This window comes from Empidonax traillii, unplaced genomic scaffold (genome assembly GCF_003031625.1).
Source record: "Empidonax traillii isolate 1590-97213 ecotype Southwest subspecies unplaced genomic scaffold, ASM303162v1 scaffold119:size1479319, whole genome shotgun sequence".
NCBI classification, from domain to species: domain Eukaryota; kingdom Metazoa; phylum Chordata; class Aves; order Passeriformes; family Tyrannidae; genus Empidonax; species Empidonax traillii.
Genome location: NW_020955312.1, coordinates 1,267,125 through 1,288,680, shown reverse-complemented (window position 1 = coordinate 1,288,680; position 21,556 = coordinate 1,267,125). Strand labels below are relative to the sequence as shown.

At 40.2% G+C, this 21,556-nt stretch overlaps 1 protein-coding gene across 5 annotated transcripts in view; it reads left to right on the top strand.

Moving 5' to 3' along the window:
* Window positions 1-13,210, top strand: part of NOL4 (nucleolar protein 4) — a 191,146-nt gene extending 177,936 nt beyond the window's left edge. For all 5 annotated transcript variants that reach the window (XM_027883155.1, XM_027883154.1, XM_027883156.1 and 2 more), the window contains 3 exons: window positions 1,027-1,207; window positions 5,078-5,158; window positions 11,251-13,210. In XM_027883155.1, the coding sequence (XP_027738956.1) occupies window positions 1,027-1,207; window positions 5,078-5,158; window positions 11,251-11,444 (456 nt within the window). In that variant the 3' untranslated portion in view covers window positions 11,445-13,210. The remainder of the gene's footprint in view (window positions 1-1,026; window positions 1,208-5,077; window positions 5,159-11,250) is intronic.
* Window positions 13,211-21,556: the final 8,346 nt, after the last annotated feature.

Below are 21,556 nucleotides of genomic sequence, written 5' to 3'. Positions count from 1 at the left end.
GAAAGTGTAAAATCATACTCATAAAAAAAGTCTAAAAACTTGAAGGAAACAAAGAAAATGTTCAAATACATTGCAGACTAAATAGAAAATCTGGCACTGAGGTCCCTGTAGTGGGATGAGCAGTCACACTCTGATGGTTTTCTTTGTTTCCAACTACTAAACTGCATTAAATCTTCTCTTAATGCTTTTCTTTTTTTCATCTGTGTCATTGCTAAAGTTGCCACAGGGGCATTCTGTGATCATGAGTGGAGGTGAGGTGCTCTAAGCAGTAGCTGCAGTGGGGAAAAATAAATTCTCACCTGAAACATCATCTTCTTTAGGGAAAAAATTAAGGGTTGTTGTGCTATTCTCTTAAATATTATGTGATCATCTAAGAGGCAAATGCTGTAAGGGAGCATTGAGGAAAACGCATGGTGTGCAAACAGGCCACGGCTCATACACAGATAACATGTAGAAGCATCCCTGCCTTTTGGCCTTTGTGTGGAAGGACACTCAGCCTTCCCCAAATGTAGGAAATGCCGTTTTATTCCATTCCTCTATTACTTCTGTCATTTCTGAGACTGATACGTCAAAATAAGTAGTTGGTGCATTCTGTATTAGTTTATCTTATTGAGAAATATATGATTCTCTGACTTGGAAGAGCTACTCTGGTACTCAGGAAGCAATGGCTCTTTCCCATCCTTTCCCACTATTTCTGGAGAGAGTTGGGTTTTGCAGAAGGCTTTGAGCTCTTCAGTGAGAGGATACATCTCCCTTGAGAAACAGTATGGTTGGCTTGTGGAGCACAAATAAATGACTATTATCAGATTTTTAGGAAACCCCTATTCTTGCTTATTTTCATTGTTTCTTCTCAGCTGATATTTGGTCAACCAGGAACATATCTGTGCTTGTTTAACGTGTATTATACTTTCCTGGAAGCAATAGATGTAGAGTCTTAACAATGGAAAAAACCCTCTCATGCAAGGTAAAAATGTAACAATAATTCAAAACCTTTCCTTGTGGTTTTTTTTTGGTTTTTTTTTGTAGGATGAGGCTGCTCCAGCTGACAAGCAGTACAAACAGGAGCCAGCCCAGGTCACTTACTCGACATCAGCTGTTTCCAGCACACAGGAGGTGTTGTACATCAACGGCAACGGGACCTACAGTTACCATAGTTACAGAGGGCTCGGAGGAGGGCTGCTAAATCTCAGTGATGCTTCTAGCAGTGGTGAGTTTCCTTACAAAATGTGCATGTGTTTATATGTGCTCTTGTGTATGTTTCCCCCTGCTGTACAAAAAGCTAGTCTGAGGGGTTCAATATCCATAGGCTATTATAACATAATGAGCAGGAACAGAATCCTGCAAACAGCTACTGCTGAGCAAAATACTTGCTCACTGCATGCTAGTCTCCTTGCAGTTTCAAGGGACTAATGCGCAATAGGGCAAGACTGAATCATAAGTCTCCAACATGGCTGAGTAAAAAAATGCCAGGTTAGACCTTCAGAAGATTTGTGTGACTTTATGAGAACCTACCCTGTCATTATTGTCCTTGCATGTGCTGATCACAAAATGAGGCCAGTAGTTTCTTTTAGGCTCAAGTTTGAAAACAGTGAACTCCGTCTTGTGTAACATAAATGAATTGATGTAGATTTCTCATGTGGTCTCACAAGCTACTTTAGTTTACTGCAGATAAGGATCTGGCATAGCAAGTGTTAAATGAGAAATCAGCATATCCATTTTTACTATAAACTAAAAATGATGCAGGTAAATATGTGTCATCATGAAGTTGTATACCCACCTGAAAAAAGCAGTGGTGTAATTTATTTAGACAACATTCCCTTCTTCTTACACTGGCATACTTTTGTAACAAACAAATTTAAGCAATTTGCAGTATTTGTTTGAAATAGTCCTTCATATTAATTTCATACAAATTTAGAGCAATACCTTAACCTTCTGTTAAGAAGGGTACTGTCTCTCTGTCAGAGAAAAGGGATTATTCTGGAAGCCTGATGGTCTTTTGCCTCTAAGAACTGTATTTAAAAAAGTGTCTCGGAGGATGGAGAAATCCCTGGGGTTTTGCCCTGGCTGATCCCTCTCTGACTGACAAGAGTGCCTTTTCAGGTAGATGGGCTGACTTAGGCAAGATGGTAATTGTTCAGCTACAGCCTCTATATTCAGCATGCTCAGCAATTTTCAAAACACTGTCAGAGATGCAGCCTGCAAGGAGTTCTTGGTATGTGGTGTCCTGGGGACCTTCAGTCATGTCTGCTTCCTCACCCCCCACCCCCAAAATTCTCAAAGATCTATGATTTGCTTTCAGTTTTCAACGGGTTTTTTAAAAAATAATGTTTTAGTTGTCAAAAGTCTTTGGCTTAAAGAGACTGAATGATGATTACAATTGTTTCCATATGCACATCTGAGGTACCAAATATGGTCTCTCATCAGATATTTTTATAAGAGTAAGACAGGCTGTGGAAATGTGTTGTTTTGCAAAAATGCACAAGAACTTTAAAATTATCTTTTACATTGTGACCAGAGAGGATCTGAGCCAGTTCTCACTGAAAACAGTTCTCATTTGCCCTTTTACCCAGCTAAGAGTAGGATTAAACTCCACATGTGTTATTTATCAGCAAAAGCCATCAATATTGTCCTGGTTTATATAATCCTAAACTGTGGAAATACAACTGTGTTTGTGTACTTGTTTTTCCCTTCAAACATCTTGTAATAGTATACATTTTCATAGCTCCCGTTTTTCAGTGAATTGTGGGATTTAGGCAAATCTTCAGCATACAATTTTAAAAAATTATGTACAAATTAAACACTCTAAATTAGTGTTGCTTTCTGATTAGAAGCAACTTTTTCTTTGTACTTTTAACATAGAAAACTCCAGTGTTCTTTCGCAATTAAAGCTCGAGATAGGTTTGCATACAGATATGCTCAAACTTTTCATTTTCCTTGCCTTTCCCTACTTGTAATGGAAAACTTTGTCTGTATGTCCTCTTACTCTGGAAGACCAGAGAGCCATTGCAGCTCTTCTGTATGGCTGTGCATAGCTGGAAGGTTGTGCAAAGGTGTCTTATCTTCTCCACGGGGATCCTACAGGATCCGAAGTACATAAACTCCACGAACCAAAAGTCTGTGTGCCAGGACTTGGAATCAGTTGTTGATGGTAACAGTCTAGTGAGGTTGCTGATTTGTGACCCGCTTGACATTTCAGAAAGATCATTAGGAAAGTTGCGGAAAGGCAACTCCATCAATTTCTTAGTTTCATTGGCACAAAACCAATCAGTAACCAACCTAATTATCTCTTGGTTATTGAGGGTAAATTACTCTGACTATGGTAGCTGGTTTTCCTACATGAGAAATGGGAAGACTTGAGGGCCAGTTCTTTAGGACTTGTCAATCTTCTCTGATATGTCCAATTGTAGTTAAGAGGAGTGGATGGAGTTGCAATTAAGAGGGGTAACCATTGCCCACCTGAGAGACCTCACAGTCTCCTCATTACGCTGTTTCAAGGACTCTTCTTCCAAATATGCAAGGCTGTTACAGTGGTTAATGATTTACTTCTCTGGAGAACAGAATATTTGATTGTAAATTGTTCTCAATACCTAAGAAGTAACTTAAGAATGCATTTCTTTTCCAATATAGTAACCTATCAAACATTCTTGTCACATTTACAGATGTTTGTATAGTGTAAAAATAAACACACACCACAGTTAGAAAGTGTGTATAAACAAATATGGTCTGATTTTGTGTATCTGCTAAAACAGAAAAAAAGTTGCAATAACTATCTAAAACTCACTGCTTGAATACCTATTTCTGGACCTTCCCTCACAGTACTGTAATAACTGTGTCCAATTATCTCTTTATCTAGTAGGCCAAATGATACATGTATTTGGTATTCTGTGACTCATTTAATTTGGTTACTTCCTCCCTATAAAGTTCATCCCTACTCTGATCTTACATACTTAGCGATCTGTTCGCCCAACTGTTTGGTGGCTCTGGCTCAGGGACCTCTCTGTGCCTGCTGTTGCAGTGCTTCCCTCCACATGGGGAGGTCTGTCCTTCCACATGGCTAATTACAGAGCCATAATTAGCTCCTTACACAACTGCACGGGGCAAGCCTTCATGCAACTTCTCAATATAAGCAAACAGAATGCAACAGCTTGTACAGTGACCCCTCCTTTATTATAGGCTGGGAAAAAAACACAGAAGGAAAAGCTTTGGGCTTATAGCACCAAGGTATCTTTTTCCCCTCCTTTTAAACTTTTTAGGCCAATACAGCTCACCTCAAACATTCAGCAAGCAGTCTGTGGGTTTACAGAGTCTGTCAGCCTGTACATGGGCTGGGGAGAAACCTTTGGGAACATTGCCCTTTATTCTTGTAGATGTTAAAGAAGAGCTGCTCTTTGAGAAGGGTGGATTTCCACGGTTCTCTTTCTTTAAGGCTGATGCAGTTCCTGCTCCAGAACTGAATGGAGAACCTTCAAGGTGGAATAGTTCAGCAGATGTAAACAAAATTTGCTTGCCAGCTCCTAGCCAGCCACAAAGGCTTCAGCTGGCCCCCCTCCATCACACCTGGACTGAGCTTGGAAGAATGCCCAGCTTTAGGGCAGGAGGGTGAGGACAGGAGATACTGTTTGGGAGCAAAATCCCTTGCTGCTGCCAGGAGCAAGTGAAGTCCCTGCATGCTGCCTCAGCCTCTCCTGGCAGAGGGACGTCGGCTCGTCTCCCCATGTATTTCCGCTCAGGGGGGTCTCTGTCTGCCCTTTCCTAATGACTGTCAGCTGTCAGCACTCTCCAAAGTCATGTTGGGCTTGTTGGAGTAATGCTCTTCTCAGCCACTTCAATTCCTGGAGTACATTTTCTCTAAGAGGTGTGGAAAGTGTTTCTGCTGCCACTGCCGGGTTTCCTGAAGGTGATTTGGGGCTGTCTCTTCTGTAGCACTGTCTGGTTTTCTAGGCAGAAATATCAGTCATTTCTCTTTGCGTGTGTAAAAAGAGGGTGTTTCAGACTCAGTGTCAGACTGGCCTTGCAGGACATGCCCTTGTGTCCTGGTAAGACAAAGCAGCTGTTGTGTCTCCATTTCTCTATACAGATCTGCAGCCTACCTCCACCACCGCCACAACTCAGCACTGCATCCCTGGCACCACGAACGTCCAGTCCCCTTCCAGCTCAGGTGAGTCCTCTGGCTGAATCTCCAAGTATGTTCACGCCACAAGAAAACCCAGAGCCAAACAAATCCTCAGCCTCCTCTCCCACTGGCATGCCTGCAGACCATGACCAATAGCCCAGTGGTCCAGCCAGTAGCTGCCGGATTCCCACCACACTGGTCACCTCTCCCTGCTGCTCCCATCCAGAGGCTCAGAAGGGTTGCGTTCTCCCAGCTGTTCCCTGCTTTAACCAGGCCTCTTATCCATGTCCCAGTCAGCCTTCTTGGTCCTCCTGGCCCTTCAAATGGTGCAGCCCTGCTGAAGAAGATGGGGTTGCTGGGGGAAGCTTCTAGAGCAGATTCTGCTAAACCCCAGCCATCAGCATGGCCATGCTGCTCTGGGGTAGGGAAAGGAGTGCTGAGCACCCTTTTCCACTCTTGCATGGGACAGTAGGGAAGGTGCCTCCTTTCCCGACCCACAGATTTGATAAAGTTGTAACCTCCTGTAAAATCAGTAGAGGTTTCTTGGTGATAAAGTAGGGGACAAAAAAAGCCAGATGAGAATATCTAGTATGAAGCTAATTTTTGAAGTGCTGACTGGTTTACCCACAGGTTGGATAGCCAGATTGAATGGGTTTTTTCCAGTGGTTGCTCTCTCCACCTCTTCTTTATACCTCTGCTCTTGCACAGTCTTCTGTGTTCTCAGGTGACATCAAGGTAACACAGCTTGTCTCTAACACAGCTGGTACCCAGAGCATGAAGAAACACAGAACAAGAGTAATAGAGTTAGGAACCTGGGAGAGCGGGTTTAATCCCATTTTTAAAAAAAGACTAAACGTGGGTCTGGAAGAAGTTAAATGCTTTGACCCATGTTTTGGCAAAGTTGGGAATTTCTTGCTGGGAAATGCTGGATGAATTCTGAATTAAAATCTTCCCCAGATTCCTGTTCCTCCTTCCTCGTCCTCTTCAAATTATCAGATACATGGCACAGGCAAGTATTAGTCTGTTTCCGCTATAGGAATGGAAATGGAATGTCTGTGGATACATTGGGCAGTATCCTACTTTTCTGCCTCTGCGCAAAGCTGAGGAGACAATTGTCAAGGTAACACGGGTGTATGGCATGTAATTAAACCCCTGTGGTGGATAGGAAGGATCTCACGTAATCATGTAATCACAGACCATTATTTTTGCTGATCATTGAAAATGAATGATGTTCAGTGGCTGTAGGCATTTCTGTGTTTTCATATCTCTTTCCTCAGGCAAAACTACCTGAAGGTGTGTTTTCCAGAGGGAAACGTATAGGAGGGAGGAAAAAGCTTAAAAGGTCCAGTTTATTAATCCCTCTTTTCTTGATCTCTCCTGGCACTTGAAACAATACTTTTAGGCACATCTGCTCTGTTTGGAGGCAGAAGGAAAAGAGGCATTGACAGAAGCGTAATATCACAATGAAACATTCTTGCTGTAATAAATACATCTGATTTGGAAAAAAAAAGATAGCATACTTTGATAGGGTTTTTTTTTAGTTAGTTTTCTTGGAGTATATGAGAATGTAGTATATAGTCTCTTATAAAGCCACTCATGGGGAAAAATGGGGAGCGGAGAATGGGCAAAAAAGAAAAGATACATACAAGAGATTTTAAAGCATGGGCAAATGTATTTTTCTATAAGTGCCACTGCTTTTTGCATCTTCACTGATGAAAAAGGTTGCCTAACTATTAATGCAAATATAGAAGCACAGATGCTTAAACCCATAAAGCTTTTGAATTTTTTTTTCTATATTATTATCTACAATAGTGTTAAGCATTTTGAGAGCCACTGACACATTTATTATTCCTTCAGTAGTTGTTAATTATGAGATTGGTAGCTACCCAGTGACAACATATAATTCTGAAGGGAATTTTGCCGAGACAGTTGATAGTGTCTAAGCAATCAGTATCAGCGCATCTACATCTGACCTATATTTTGGAATTTGATATAAATCATGTTGGTAATGAGTAGTGCATGAGGCAGTAACTAGTTCCATTAAAGTCTTGCAATTTACAGAAAAGCCATTTGTTTCACAGTGTATTTAATGGCAGACATTCCCAGTAGCTAATTTGATATATGTTTGTCTAGCACACAAAGACTGGGTTTTTAGAGTTTTCATATTCATCCTGATGTGGCTCCAGTAAGAACAATTTCACCTCACAGGGGAAATTAGGCCCTTGTAACTCAACAGAGGTAGTAAATAAAAAATATTCCCATGTTAAAGTGTCAATAGTGTGGCCTGAACAAGAGGCAGAGCAACAATACTTTAGTCTTCTGAAAGAGCATAAGAGAAAGGATCTGTCTCAGCCATTTGTTTAACCCACTGTTTGGGAGAATATATATAAAAATATATAAAAATAAGAATATATAAAAACATGGGAGACGACAACTTTGCATTATAATAGTATGCACTAAGAGTAACAAAGAAAGAAAAAGAAGTTTCCTGTCTTAATCTCTGTGATGATATATGATTAATCTTTGCTGGCACACATAGACATTGTGGAACCTGATGATGCTGGCAATCAAGATTTTTAATCGCTGTGAAGTGCTCCAGCATAGGAAGCAGTATGCTAAAATGTGCAATAACACCTTGGAGGAACCTGACACTGCAAAATTCACTACAAAAATATTTAGATTTCTCTCTGTATCACTACACACTTCCTTGTTCATGTGAGGACTGGCAGCTTAATAAATAATAAGTACATTGAGGAAATAGTAAAGATAGTTAAAAGAAATGGTGGTGAAGCTGTTCAGCTTTTTCCAGATTTAGTCATTTGTAGTGATGTCTTCTAGAGATAGATGTACACGAAGTGTCTACCTTAACCAGCTATTTTAAGCCTTCAGAATAGCTGTGATTTATTAGTCTGGTTAAAGAGATACGGTAGATATGAGTAAGGTTTAAGTTTCTGTGTTTCAGTGGTTGATTTGCATAAAATTATACAAAAAAAATCTACTCTGTAAGATGCACTTATTTCTTATTTTCTAAGTGACCAAATATGACTTATGAAGCTGCAAATAAGTTAGAGCATCTTAGTATTTAGCAGCCTGGACAATCTCTGAGAATCTCTTTTACTGCCAGTGAGTGTCTCTCACAGCTATTAAAAGCTGAGACCAATATAATACATCCTGGGACTAATCTCTGAGTGAGGTGTTCACCCAGATATAATGCTTGGGCTCTCACAGGCAAGCTTTAGAGGTGAGATGTAGGGGTCATGTAACAATTAAAAGAACTAAAATCCCATATCAAGCATGGCTTGGTCTCTTTCTATTCAGCTCTCTGCCAGCCCATGTAGCTTCCATGCCTGAAAAGGCATGGGTGTAGTCACTGTCCCAAAACCATAGCCACGGAAACTTTTCTCTCTGTGTGGATTTATTTGCATTTTTTCCTCAGGGGGCTTTTCTATGAGGGGAAGAAGGACAGCCCTGTGACATGTTAAGTGCAAAGCAGGAGTTGGGGAGTGAAGTAAAATCCTATTTTCCTAGTATATAGAAATAAAAAACAAACAAACAAAACAAACCAGCAAGTAGTTTGAAGTAGCTGGGGTAAGTTAAAATCTGAGATATCTTATTTCCTTTGTACACAAGAGCTCTGATACAACAGAAATCTCCCAGACCAATGGTTTTAGGTCTTGATTGTCGCTTGTGTATGCACACTGCTGTCCAGGTATTTCTAGTACCTTCAGGGATGCAGAGATAAACATTATGAAGAGTTAAAAAAATTTTCCTCATAATACTTAATCCAGACATCTAGGAATATAGGGCCTGAGCTTCAGTTTGTGACCCTATAGACTTGTGAGCTCTTTGACTGTTTTGTGCATGCTGCACATCTGGTCTTCTAGTTTCCCTTTCAGGGAAGTGTTTCAAGTTATCAGCTTTGTAAGGAAAACCTGAGAGATGTAACCAAGCACATTTCCATGAATTTTCTACCTATGAGTGAAATAAACTAATATCCTCTTACTTTACTTAAAATCTGATTACCGATGAGAAAAGCCCTTCAGATACATCTCATAAAAAGATACACTCTGCTGCAGAAGCTCTGTTCTGCCAGTCAGTGTGTATGTGTGTGTTTTTGGCTGTTACATGAATGAGAGTCAAGGAAAGAACATAAAAGTTAAAGTAGGTTCATATGGAGCGCAATGCCCTCAATATGTCAGTGGTAGCTTTTTCACTACCGCCTCAATAAATATAGAAGTCTTTAATGGCTTCTTACAACCATTCAGTCCAACTGGCTTTGTGATTTGTATACCATTCTTCTCTGCGCTGGGTTAGGATTTTACTTAGAAATATCCTCTTCGCCTCTTCACAGTGTGATCATTTTCCTGCAGTGCGCGGTCACACCGAAACAAATTCACTGGGCTAATTGTCCTTTTATTTATCCTTTGTACACTGGAAGTCATTTAAAAGTCAGTTCATTTTTACCAGTGTAAAACTGGATAATACAGTCGTAAGGATAAGTGCTGCTCATGCTAGTTGTATAGTAGGAAGCCAGATCTAATAGGACCCTTCCTGTTTGAGTAGTTTCTTTTCATAGTCCCAGCTCTGCTTTCATTCACTCAAGGAAAGATTTTTCATTTGCTTCAGTGAGTTTGGGGACATGGAAATCTCCTCATTCTATGTCATCTTATCTGTACCTCTACATGCACATAAAAGAAAGTAAGGTTTATGACCAGATCTTAAGCTTCTGGAAATCAGACACCTCTTTCTATTAGTGCTCAAGATTGTGAGTCTGTTTTCGAATCTTGTGATTTAGCAGCATTATTTAGAAGAACCTCGAGAGTATGAATTGATGTGTTCTGCATTCTAGAGTTGAATATGGTACGTTTTTTAATTATTCCAGTCTTTTCTGCGAAGCCTTGGCATTGATATATATTGTCCTAATCAAATTGAACGGTGTCATTTTTCTCATTGGAAAACAAGATACATTGCTTTGGATAGCTTGATCCAAATTTGCAAGAGAGTACTAACTAAGATCAGGCTAGTCTGATCTTCTGCCTGCTAAAAGTATAGGTTTGCTGCTTTGTCAAAATGAATGAGCAGTATTTTCCAGACTTGCACATAATACACTGCTTGACAGGTATATTTACCATCTGTATCCTTCTATGTATGATTAAAAAAGTCCTCAGTCCAATTCTACCTGTCCAAGTTTACACTCCAAGAGGAAAAAATGTGTTAAGTGGAAAATGCAAACATTTCATAAAAGCACCATGCATCTTAGCTGGTTAATAACTCATCAAACGACCAATGAACTTCCACACAAAGCTGAAGTTCACCATGGCAGATTTTTTGCTGATCACAGTAACCTGCAGGCTGCTCTCAGGACTGCTTGTCTTCTGCATGCAGCGTACCTAGTCTTGAGAATATTCTGTGAGAAAAAGTGCTAAGCATATTTCTATAAGCTGCCAGTGCAACACAGTGACTGCTACAGATTCTCTTGTCAGTGTTCCGGCCTTAAGATCCTTGCAATATATTGCCAGCTGTACGCAGCCCTCACAGATGATAGTGTACTCCTCACTGTAGCAGCCAGATTGTCACCAGCCTAATCTCATTCATGAGCAGCTATTTATGTAAGTGATCAGACGGCGTCAGGCTAGTCATGTGAATGACCATTTATCTACGTCTGCAAGGGGATTCACAATCTGGCTGCATGCTGATTGAAGCATAAAATAGCTATCTAGAAAACATAGGTTTGATTTTCTGTGATAAAAATTGCAAGTGTACAGATTGCCATGAAGTCTACAATGGCAGCTGGAGCTGGGGGAGGCACAGGAGACGAACCTTCTGCCTGCTCACCAGCATCAGATCCCAGGGCAGTGCTGGGGTGCAAGTAGCTTATACTGCTAGGCTACCTTCGCAGAGGGTAGTTTGCTGCTGGCAGTGGACTTGCTCCTCATGTTCCATAAGTGGGGTCTGTGATACGTAAATATAAATCTCTGTGGTTCTTGTCAAGGCATCAGTTTTTGCTTATTTCTGGTACTTCTCACTGGCACTCAGCTGAGAGCAGATTTTACTACTCTGCATCTGTAGCTACAAATCTGTGAAACGCCTCCAAAAGGAGATCTGAAGCTTCTTTTCTTTTCCTTTCCTATCTGCAGGTCCAACAGATCTCAGTATGAAGAGGCAATTAGCAACCAGCTCTGGATCCTCCAGTAGTTCAAGCTCTAGACCACAGCTGAGTCCAACTGAAATAAACGCAGTGAGGCAGCTTGTGGCAGGGTATCGAGAATCAGCCGCATTTTTATTGCGTTCTGCAGATGAACTGGAAAACCTTATTTTGCAGCAGAACTGAGTCATGTGACCTTCACACCGGCCTGGTCTTATCTAAGAATTTCCACTAATGACATTTTGATTTCCCAGAGCACACACTTCAGTTACTGCACAGTCTTTTAGGAGAGTTAATTACCATATTGCCACACTGTTCTTGATCCATAAAGTGATGTGTTAAGGTGCTTCAAGTGAACTTCAACCTCTGGTATTTCCGAGGTACTTTACTGTGTCCAGCCTATTGCTTTTGTTTTAGTGTGTCAGCATAAATATCAAAAAAGTGGCTAGAAATTAACTCACTCTAACAAGTGGAGGAAACAGAAGATGCTGTGATGGTTTTTTTAAAAAGTGGTTCAAGATCCAAGTGCAATATTAGTGGAATGTGATACTGACTCATTGGACTTAAAGCTGCAGTATATGGCAAAATATTGCCAAATGTCCTGTTGCTACAGGGCACAATTGCAATTAAAAGGATCTTGTATTTTAAAAAAATGTAATTTTTATAAAAAAAAAACAAGATAAATGATTTTTGTTTTCATTCAAGATTTTTCATTTTTACTTTGGTAAACTTTTTCACTGGTCCTGAAAGTGTTTTGAGGAGCTATTTTAAGTCCCCCCACCCCCTTCCTCTCTTGAACCCCCGGCTGTGCCCTTCTCCCCAACTTCATATTCTTTCTACAACGAGTAACTCTTGATGCTGGATAATTCCTCCCCTGTGTACTGTAAATTGTCATCTATGGAATACCTTCCAAAACAAGCATGCATTTCCTGCATTCATACCATTCTCAACTCCATTCTGTAATATATTGCAGCTTTATTAGCAATTAATAAAGAGTTGAGCATTTTTTAAAAAAGACATATCGTTGAGAAAAAAAAAAGATAAATTGATTTCTTACGGTGAACTCATCTAACTCCATGATCACTGCTGCTGTCTTATACAAGTCCCTCTAGTTGTGATTGGATGTAGATGATGAATGTTAAGAGGTTGCAAGTGACAATCTGAAAATTTGCACTCTTGTGTGTATTTATTTTTTTTCCTTAATTTAAACAAAATTCTTACCAAGGAAGGTCATTGACACTTCTGGTATAATTTGTATAATTCCCAGGCGTAGCTAAAACCTGTACAAAACTGTAAATGGATGCAGCTGCAACTATAATAAAACTATTCTCTCCCCTTCCCCACTCTTCCCAACCCCTCTATTTCTTATTTTATAATATTGATTACACATTAATGGTGTTTTCTTTGTGCACTAAGGCAGGCTTCTTTTTAAGTATATAGAAAAAAGTACTTTAGTTTATGCTTACTGTACTATCTGTTCTATTGTTTAGCTTTTGTTGAATAACAAGTTTCTTGTGCATTCCTAAATTTGCCTTATTTCATGTACAAAATTTTATGTAATTCCATTTTTGACAATGAGTTTAAGGCATCAGTGATATTTTATATCTACTTGTTACATATAGTTTTCCAAGTAATGACTGTGATTGTGACCAAGTAATGTGCACTTTTTCTTGTAACTGTGGACATTGCTATGCTTTTTTTTTCTCTAGTGTTTCTAGAATTACTGTTGCTTACAGTTATGTAAAAGAAAAAGAACTTTTGTGATACTGTTGGTGAATATTAATGTGAAAAAGCCTATGAAATATGAGTATTTTGGAGGTACATAGATACACAACCATCTCTAAGTTGTGGACCAATGTTCACATATTTAAATGAGAATTCAAAACCTGAGGGCTGGAATCATTTCCTCTGTTTTGTTTGGGTAAATAAACAGATTTCTGTGTTTAAATACATGATTGTGAAACATTATAACATTTAAATTGAGTAGTATTTGAAGATATAACTATTATTGTCTTTTAACAGGGAAAATGGCCTTCTGTCCAATTTATGCAGATGCTCAAACCTCTTTTCTCAAAACTCTTGAGTAAATCCAGTAGGTTGATCTAGCTGGAGCTTTGTATTGATGAAGAACTTCCTCAATAAGAGCAGAAGTGCATGGTCTATAAATCAGGAGAACGATTCAGCAGCATTTTATAATTTAAAGTTGGCTGGAAAGAACACTATTTTGTCACTCTACATTTATCCTTAAAATCTATTGGATGTCTTTTTAGAGGCACCTATTCTTGGATATGAGATTACTGCGACAAATTCTTACTAGTTGCTACCCATCACCTAGGGAGGTGTGTTTGTTCCTAAAATCACCTCACCATGGTCGTGAAGGCCTACAGCTTGTCACTGCCAGAGTTGTGGTGTTGCCTCAGCTTTTCCCTCGCCAGGCATTCAAAAGCTTATTGAAAGCCAGGCGCCTTTTTCCTCTCTTTCACTTTCAAATATCTACACCTTGTTCTGTCCCTCGCGTGCCAGGAGGGGATGAAGCAGGTACCTTGTGCCAGGTCACTGTCTTGGCCTCATCCGAAGAAAAGCTGTGGCGTACATCTTCCACAGAGAAGACTGACAACTATGCCTAGGTTTTGAAGTTTCCTTAGGCCATTGTGCCTCAAACTGCCAACTAAGTAGCAATCAGCAGTTTGTCCAAGAGGCTGGTTGCCAGCCAGGAAAGCCTCACTGCGTTTCAAGCCGTCTTGCTAAATCCAGATAAGGCCAATAAGCTAGAAGATGAAGTAAGAAATTTGCTTCAGTGTTCTACCTTCTGACTGTTCCTTCTTCTCCCTCAATTACTCCTTCTCTTGAGGGAGAAGTAGGAAATTCAGGGTCAGCATACAAACATCAAGGTCTATGGCTAGTCTCTCCTTTTTTTTGCTCTCTTTCCAGCCTACTTTGATAGTTCTTCAAGCGTGTGTTCTACAGTATGCCCTCTACGCATATCCTCCTCTTCTTCATGCCTTATCTGAAATATTGAGGGCCTTCTTCAATTACAGGAGCAATTGATGTCCTTCTCAAAAGTCTCATGCAGATACTCAACAGTAGCAGTATCCTCAAGTGGTTTATCTGTGCCAAATTCCAGCAGACTGATGGAGTTCTTACTCTTACAGCTGTTTCCATCTCTAAGTATTCGGTTTATTCATCTCTTCTTTGGAACGATCATAGATTCAACTATAGTTTTAACTTGCTCTTCTTCTAAGAGGGTACTGAATTTCAGATCTATCCTATGAAGAAGAGACTCTCAATCTCTGCCCATTTTGGGTGTGTAAAGTTAGAGCATCACATTTAAATTAATCTCTTGAATCCAGGTCTCAGAGCCACCTATTCTATCTTCTTTGAACCTTCTAACATGGGGAGAAGATCTTGCTCTGGCTATATATTTAGTCAGATACCCATCAATAACCTCAGATTTACTTCTTTGTCTTAACCTCAGATTTACTTCTTTCTCTTATCCACATCTCTAACCAATGCCTGATCACCTCAGCCTAAATATTGCTGTTAGGGTAAGGCCAGTTCCTTCTGACATGAACATGTCATCTGAGTACGCAAGCTTAAGGTTGCCTTCAGAAAAGCATTCTCTCCCTGATTTCCAGGGTAGTTTTCTTTGGTAGGGCAGGCCACTGTGGATAGTTTCTTTTGATGCAACTTTGGGTTGTGAGAGTGGACAATCGGACCAGTTTATCAACTAACCAGATTTGTTTACTGCTTTTGATGCCAGCTGGGAAACTGGAGTCAGAACACATGAAAAGAGATCTGGAGCCAAAAGTGTTTATCCAGATTGGCACCTTGCTGCCTGTCATTGAAGGAAAACACCACTGTACCAGCCATGATGAGTATCAAAAGCCGCAGAAAGACTATATGTAGGTAAGCAAGTATTTGACAGTTCTGAAGCTGCCCATCCTGTATGGAGAAGAAATTTCCTGAGAGAAAGCAGATGAACACCTATGTGACTGTGGCTATAAAACTAATTGGAAAAGAGAGTTATATCGAAGTGACTGAACATTCTTGCTGTAATGACCTGAGTCCCTGATGAATACAGTTTAGGTGGAGGTAAGTTTTGTTGGTAAAACTCCTTTGAAATAAGGAACGATTTAATTTCTCTCTAGTTCCTAGCAATGTGTTATAAGACTTGCTATAAATTTGTTGAAACTCCTCTGAATTTGGCTTTGAAGGGCTTGTGAGGCATTCATAAGGAAGACATGTTTTTCTATATAAAGAAAAGCTGATCTTGGTAGATCCTGGAGTCAGGATCTAGTCCCAGCTCCAACCACTATTGAAAAACACTTACCAACACATGAGAAAGAATTATGAAATAATGGCAGAAATCAAGCAATGACATACAGGTGGTTACTGGATTAAATATGTAAGAATATAAAATGTCTGTACTGGACAAGATCAGGTTTCACAGCCTGGTATTCTGTCTCTGATAATGTGTAAAAGAGATAAAGATGTAGCAGATATTGCTGACCAGAGGAATAGAGCAAGAATTTCTAAATGCACATCCATGGCCAACAACAGTTTGAGGCTCCAGTGGGTTGTCCCTGGCAGGTAGGTAATCACCCACCCTCTCTCTCACTCCTCACAGTGGCACAAGGAGAGGCGAGGGAAAAAAAGTGGGTTATGTTGAGTAAGTGAAGAATGAAAAAAGAAAAAAAGGGATACAAAGGCAATTCCTCACCACTTTGCACCAGCAGGTCCCCAAGCAATGGCTACTTTGGACACATACCTCACCACAATTCCCCACACATTTTTGGTGCCAAGAATGATGTCATATAGTATGATATATAATTAAAAAGTACCACAAAAGAGAAATGAGTTGCTTGAGGCGATCCAACCTGTGAATCCCTGGGTCTGTTAACCCCTTTCTGTTGTCAGGACTAAACCAACTGTTGTAGAAGAGGATACAGAAATGGTTTTTTACCCCTACCCAAAATAACTGCTTAAATCTCTCTTTCTCCACTGAATAATGGAGCACAAAGGAGGTGGAAAGGCCGTAAAATTGCTAGCTGCTTTGTGAATAGGAACTTCATATTGTGCCACCTAATTCAGTTAATTTCTCCAAGTGTGGAGAAAGGTATTTTATGCAACATTTTTTATTCCCTTTTCTAATGATGTGTGGAAACACAAAGGAAGAGTTCTAATTATTGTGACTATATATATAATTTGGTTTGTAAGTACATCTTTGCTGTGGTAAGCCAACTATAAAATTATGGTGTAAGGAGAGTTGGGAGAAGGATCCAGCAAATGGATAGGCTTGTCCTCGTTTTCTTGACTCAGTAGGGAGGTAAATTACAGTAGCTAATTAAAAAGAAACAGTGTTACCAAATTTTCAAGGTTTTCTAGAAGAGAATTTTAATTCAATTTTTTCCTAATGCCCCCCTGGAAAATGATATCACTTGATTTTTCCCTTTTTCCTGCAAGCTTGCTGTTTTGTTATTGTAGGGTTACTAATCAGTTCTTGGAGCAGGTTTTTTTTTTACACTCAGTCACAACACAGTGAAGCACTCATAGCAGGAAAAGCAGTAGGAGAAACTAGAAAAATGGGAAGGGCAAGTATTATTAATTTTCCAAACATGTCTCTCTTTAACTGTTTTAAATTAATTTATTTGTGGTTGCCAGCTCACAGTGCTTCAGCACCACAAGCTTGACCTATTTATTTCCTCTCATATTCTGTAGTAGGGAGGGAAGGATTTGCTCTGTGGAAGAATAGCTTCTAGCTGAGAAGAGCTCTTACTGCCCTAGCCAGCAGGCAACCTTATCAACAATATTCATTGGCTGCCCCTGATATTTGAAAATTGCAAGCTCCAAGGGATGCTTACTTTGCAGAACCATTCTCTAATAATTAGCATGGGCTAATGTCTCTGTCCAGTCTATTTATACTAAATTAAACTATATATATTAATCAATTTTAACTATAAATAGCAACAAAAATAAAATTAGGGATTTAATAGAAATCTTTTATATCCAGCATACCATTGGAAAATTTAATTGTCTCAGTGTAAAGTATAAAATTATATGATTTCTCCTCTTAAAAAAATTACTATTAGTATTGTTTGTTTACAGTATTAAGAGTCCAGGTTTCTTCTGCTATGTGGAGAAACCTCTACAGTGCAAATCCACCTTTTAGTTTGCACTCAAGGACTTGTTTGGTGTCAAAGAAGGCAGCACATCCCATTTAGTGTCCCTGACAAGTTCATCATCCTGTTACCTTACAAACAATGAACATAAAAGGCTTGAAATCACACTCCATTGAAAAAAACCGCATGGTTATTGACTAAAGTTTAATGGTTTGAACACCAAATCATTTAGATTCTGGTAGAATTATATAATCAAACAACTGTTTGGGTGGAAGGGACCTTCAAAGATCATTTGTCCAAGCTCTCTCCATGGGCAGGAACAACTTTCACTTGCTTGAAGTCCCGTCCAACCTGGCCTTGAACACTTCCAGGGATGGAGCATTCACAGCTTCTCAGAGTAATTTTTTCAGTGCCTCACCACCTGCATTCTAAAAAATGTCTTCCTTATATTCTGTATAAATTTATCCTCTTTCAGTTTAAAATCACTGCCCCTTGTCACTGCAGACCTTGGTAAAAAAATTTTTTCTGTCTTTCTTATATAGTGGCAGAATGCTCTAAGGTCTCCCCAGAGCCTTCTCTTCTCCAGGCTGAACAACCCCAACTCTTTCAGTGTTTCCTTGTAAGGGAGCTGCTCTAGCCCTCTGACCATTTTTTTGGCCTTCCTCTGAACCTGCTCCAGCAGGTCCATATCTTCCTTGTACAGGGGACTCCACAGTAGGTTCCACTTTTAATGAGGCAAGCAAAGATACAACTGACTGTCTTGGCCTGCAAGTGCACGTTGCTGGCTCATGTTCAGCTTTTCATCCACCAGTATTCCCAAGCCTTCTCCACTCTCAATCCATCCATTCCTCAGTCTGTATTGATACTGTGGGTTGCCCCAAGCTAGGTGCAGGACCTGGCACTTGACCTTGTTGAGCATGACAAGGTTCACTTAGGTCCACTCTTCAAGCCTGCTGAGGTCCTTCTGGATGGCATCCCAGGGGAATCAGTCTCTTGACCCATTACTAGAATATGCATAGGATTAGGCTATGAATTCACAGAAAAGCTTTCATTCCCAACGGCCTTTTGGCATTCCCTATATGTTTGGACTGAGAAGTTTTTGGAAAATCTCTGAGAAATGCTATAGTTCGGGCATCGTGGGCAGTTTGAGGATGTTTCAGTGATAGTACAAAAAAATCTTCCAGAGTCACTGTCACTGGAACTTCAGGATGATCTTTTAGGACTTGAAAGAGGGCTTTACTGCCAAGAAACTGAGAGAGAAATGTGGTTATGAGCTGTCCCTCTGTACATGCTAGATGGTACATTTTTAGGATGTAAAGAAGTGAAAATTAAGCTTCTTTGCTTAAAAAGGGCCATCTGCCCATCCTTGTCACTGTAAAAGGAACTTTTTTTCATTGCTTTTGTAGGGGAAAATGAGAATACTAACAAGGATACTGATTTTTTACTGGCCTTCTATTGCTCCCTGGCAATAAGAAGATGTCATGGTTATGGTAATACAGTGTGAATAGCATGATATGATGACAGAAATCAGTAGACATTGGGTGCTCTAATGAGCACCAACCCCTGAAAGGACTCTGAAGACCCAGATCTGTTCATCTGAAGTTACTTGAGTCAAGACTCAACTCGATACATATTGAATGGGCACACTTTACTCTACTTGTCAACATTTTGTTCACTAAATTTATATTAGTGAACTGTTAGAGTTACCTGCAATTCAAATTATGCAGATCCTGCCCCAGGCTGTGAATAGCAGCTATCGAGGCTACTCCTGAATGGGAAAAGGGATGAAACTTGTTGAACAGAGAGCATCTCTCAGGCTAAGAGCTTAGAAAATCTTTGTAGAAATGAGAAGCATTCACCTAAGCCATAACTTCAGGCTTTAGCAAACCTCACGAACAGGGTGCAATTGCTTACAACCCAGCCAGTTCCCAAGCAGTGGTCCTGGTTCCCTCTAGTTTATATACTGAGCAAGATGCCATAGGGTATGGGTTATCCCTTTGGCCAGCTGGAGTCATGGCTTCATGTGCCTCCCAGCCTGCTTGCTCGTGGGGCAGGACGAGAAGCTGAAAAATCCCTGACCCCTACTTAGAAACAACTAAAATATCAGTGTGTTATCAACATCATTCTCATTCTAAATCCAAACCACAGTACTCACCAGCTACTGGGGAGAAAACGAACTCTATTCCAGCCAAAACCAGGACAGTTGATTACATATCTCTCATTATAATAGTTCTTCCAGTGATCACAGCTGAGCTGGGAGGCTTGCATCAAGTACTCTGTGACTATATGTTGCTTTCTAGAAAGCTAACAGCTCTAAGATGAAGGTTAAAAGCTCATTCATTACTGATTGAGTTTCCTTCAGTTCAGAAAAGGGCAAATATCTGTTTTGGGTGCGAGACTCTGTGTTCATGCACGGAAACCTGCTAGCTAATTTGGTATGTTCACTTGCAAAATTTAGTTGCCAAGTAGTATGTATGTATGGCCAGTCTCTTCGCGAACGAAGAACCGGGGAAGGTCTTTCCACCTTCCAGCCTGCGCATTGGATTTTTTAGGTGAGACACAGTGTGCGCGGAACTGAGCCCACCCTTTAATCCTGAGGTTCATCGGCCGGGGCCAAGCACGCTTGGACGGTGGCAGTGAGGCCCTCAGGACGTAGATGGATTGCCTTACAGGGCTAACGAGCTCCATCTGCCCGGGGAGGGGCCCCGACCGGGACTCGAACCTGGGTCTCAGCGTTCGCAGTGCTGTGCTTTAACCACTTCACCACCAGGGGCTCCCTTGCCAAGTAGTAGATTCAACTGGAATGCTAATAAATAGTAAACCACTCTGAAGTGGTCAGTAGTCTTGAGAAGCAGGTTCACTGTGGTGGCTTTGCCTTGTTAATATTTCACTGCTGTTGAATTCAAAAGAGACCAGACTTCTTCCCAGAGCATTTTGAGATACCAAAATAATGTAGTGATCTTGTCCCATTTCTTTCAAGAGTGACAATATGACATGGTGGAGGTGTGTTGTGTAAAACTCACACTTGTCAAAGAAGTTTTATTATCAATTAAGTAGTTTTGATTCTGTTCTGCAGATGGCAGCACTTATTGCAGTGTTGAGCTACAGCCAATGCTCAAGTAAGACTTGGGTAATCAGTCCCTCCAGGTCAGAGGTCCAGAAAGGTTTCTCTGTGGGTGTTGGTGAGTCTGAGGTCAGGAGTTCCATCAACTCTTGCCTGACTAGAATGCTTCCATGGTGCCCTCTTAACCTCACACTATATTTGTTCTTGCACTCTATCTTTACTGAATTTGCAGGGCTGGGGTTTTCACTAAAAGAAAATGTATATTTTTAAGTGTTTTTTGCTCCCATCTGTCCTGAGTAATACTGTTAATGAGCTCCATTTAGTTTCTCATATTAACCCTTTAAAAATGTAAAAATTCAGTTGTAAACACAAAGGCCTTAAAAACACAAGAGTATCTTCAAAATAGGGATTGCAAAAATCATTAAAACCACCCAGAATGGATTTACATGATCCCTGGAGCTTAGAGTAAGAACTTTGCTGAGAACATAAAGCAAGACTAGACAAAGGAAGGTTTATACATTTCTAATAAGATTTTGCATTTCAGTTTTTCTTCCCTCATTGAATAGTAACAGGCCCTTTCATGTAATGTGATGGGGGTGGTTTTTTTGCAACCACAATCTTTACATGGCTCAGATAAATATTTAAAAAAAAAGAAAAAGAAAAAAAAAACAAAACAACAAACAACCTCAAAACATTTTAACAGATGCCTTCATTGGGAGCAGGAGAGATGTATTCAGAAGTCATCAGGCCAGCAATTGGATAAAACTTTAAAAACATCTCTAGTTTACTGTTCTTAAATTGCAACATGCCTGTGCAGGCAAAGGCTTGAAAACTAAACAACTAAACACACTGTCTGGCATTTGGACCCTCAGATGCAGGAATGGACATCCGTGAGCACTGAGCCCCTGCAGCTCTGCAGGCTTGCTTTGGGGAAGGTGAGAGAAAACTCATGTCAGAAAGTAATTTGCAGCAGCTCTGAGTGGACATGTTCCTAGTAACCCCAGGCACCTGGTCGACTATCTGACATATTACAGTTCCTTTTAATTGATTTCCCAGAGTAGACAGCTTTTTTTTTTTTTCCTCTTTTTTTTTTTTTTTTCCCAGAAGGATGAAAC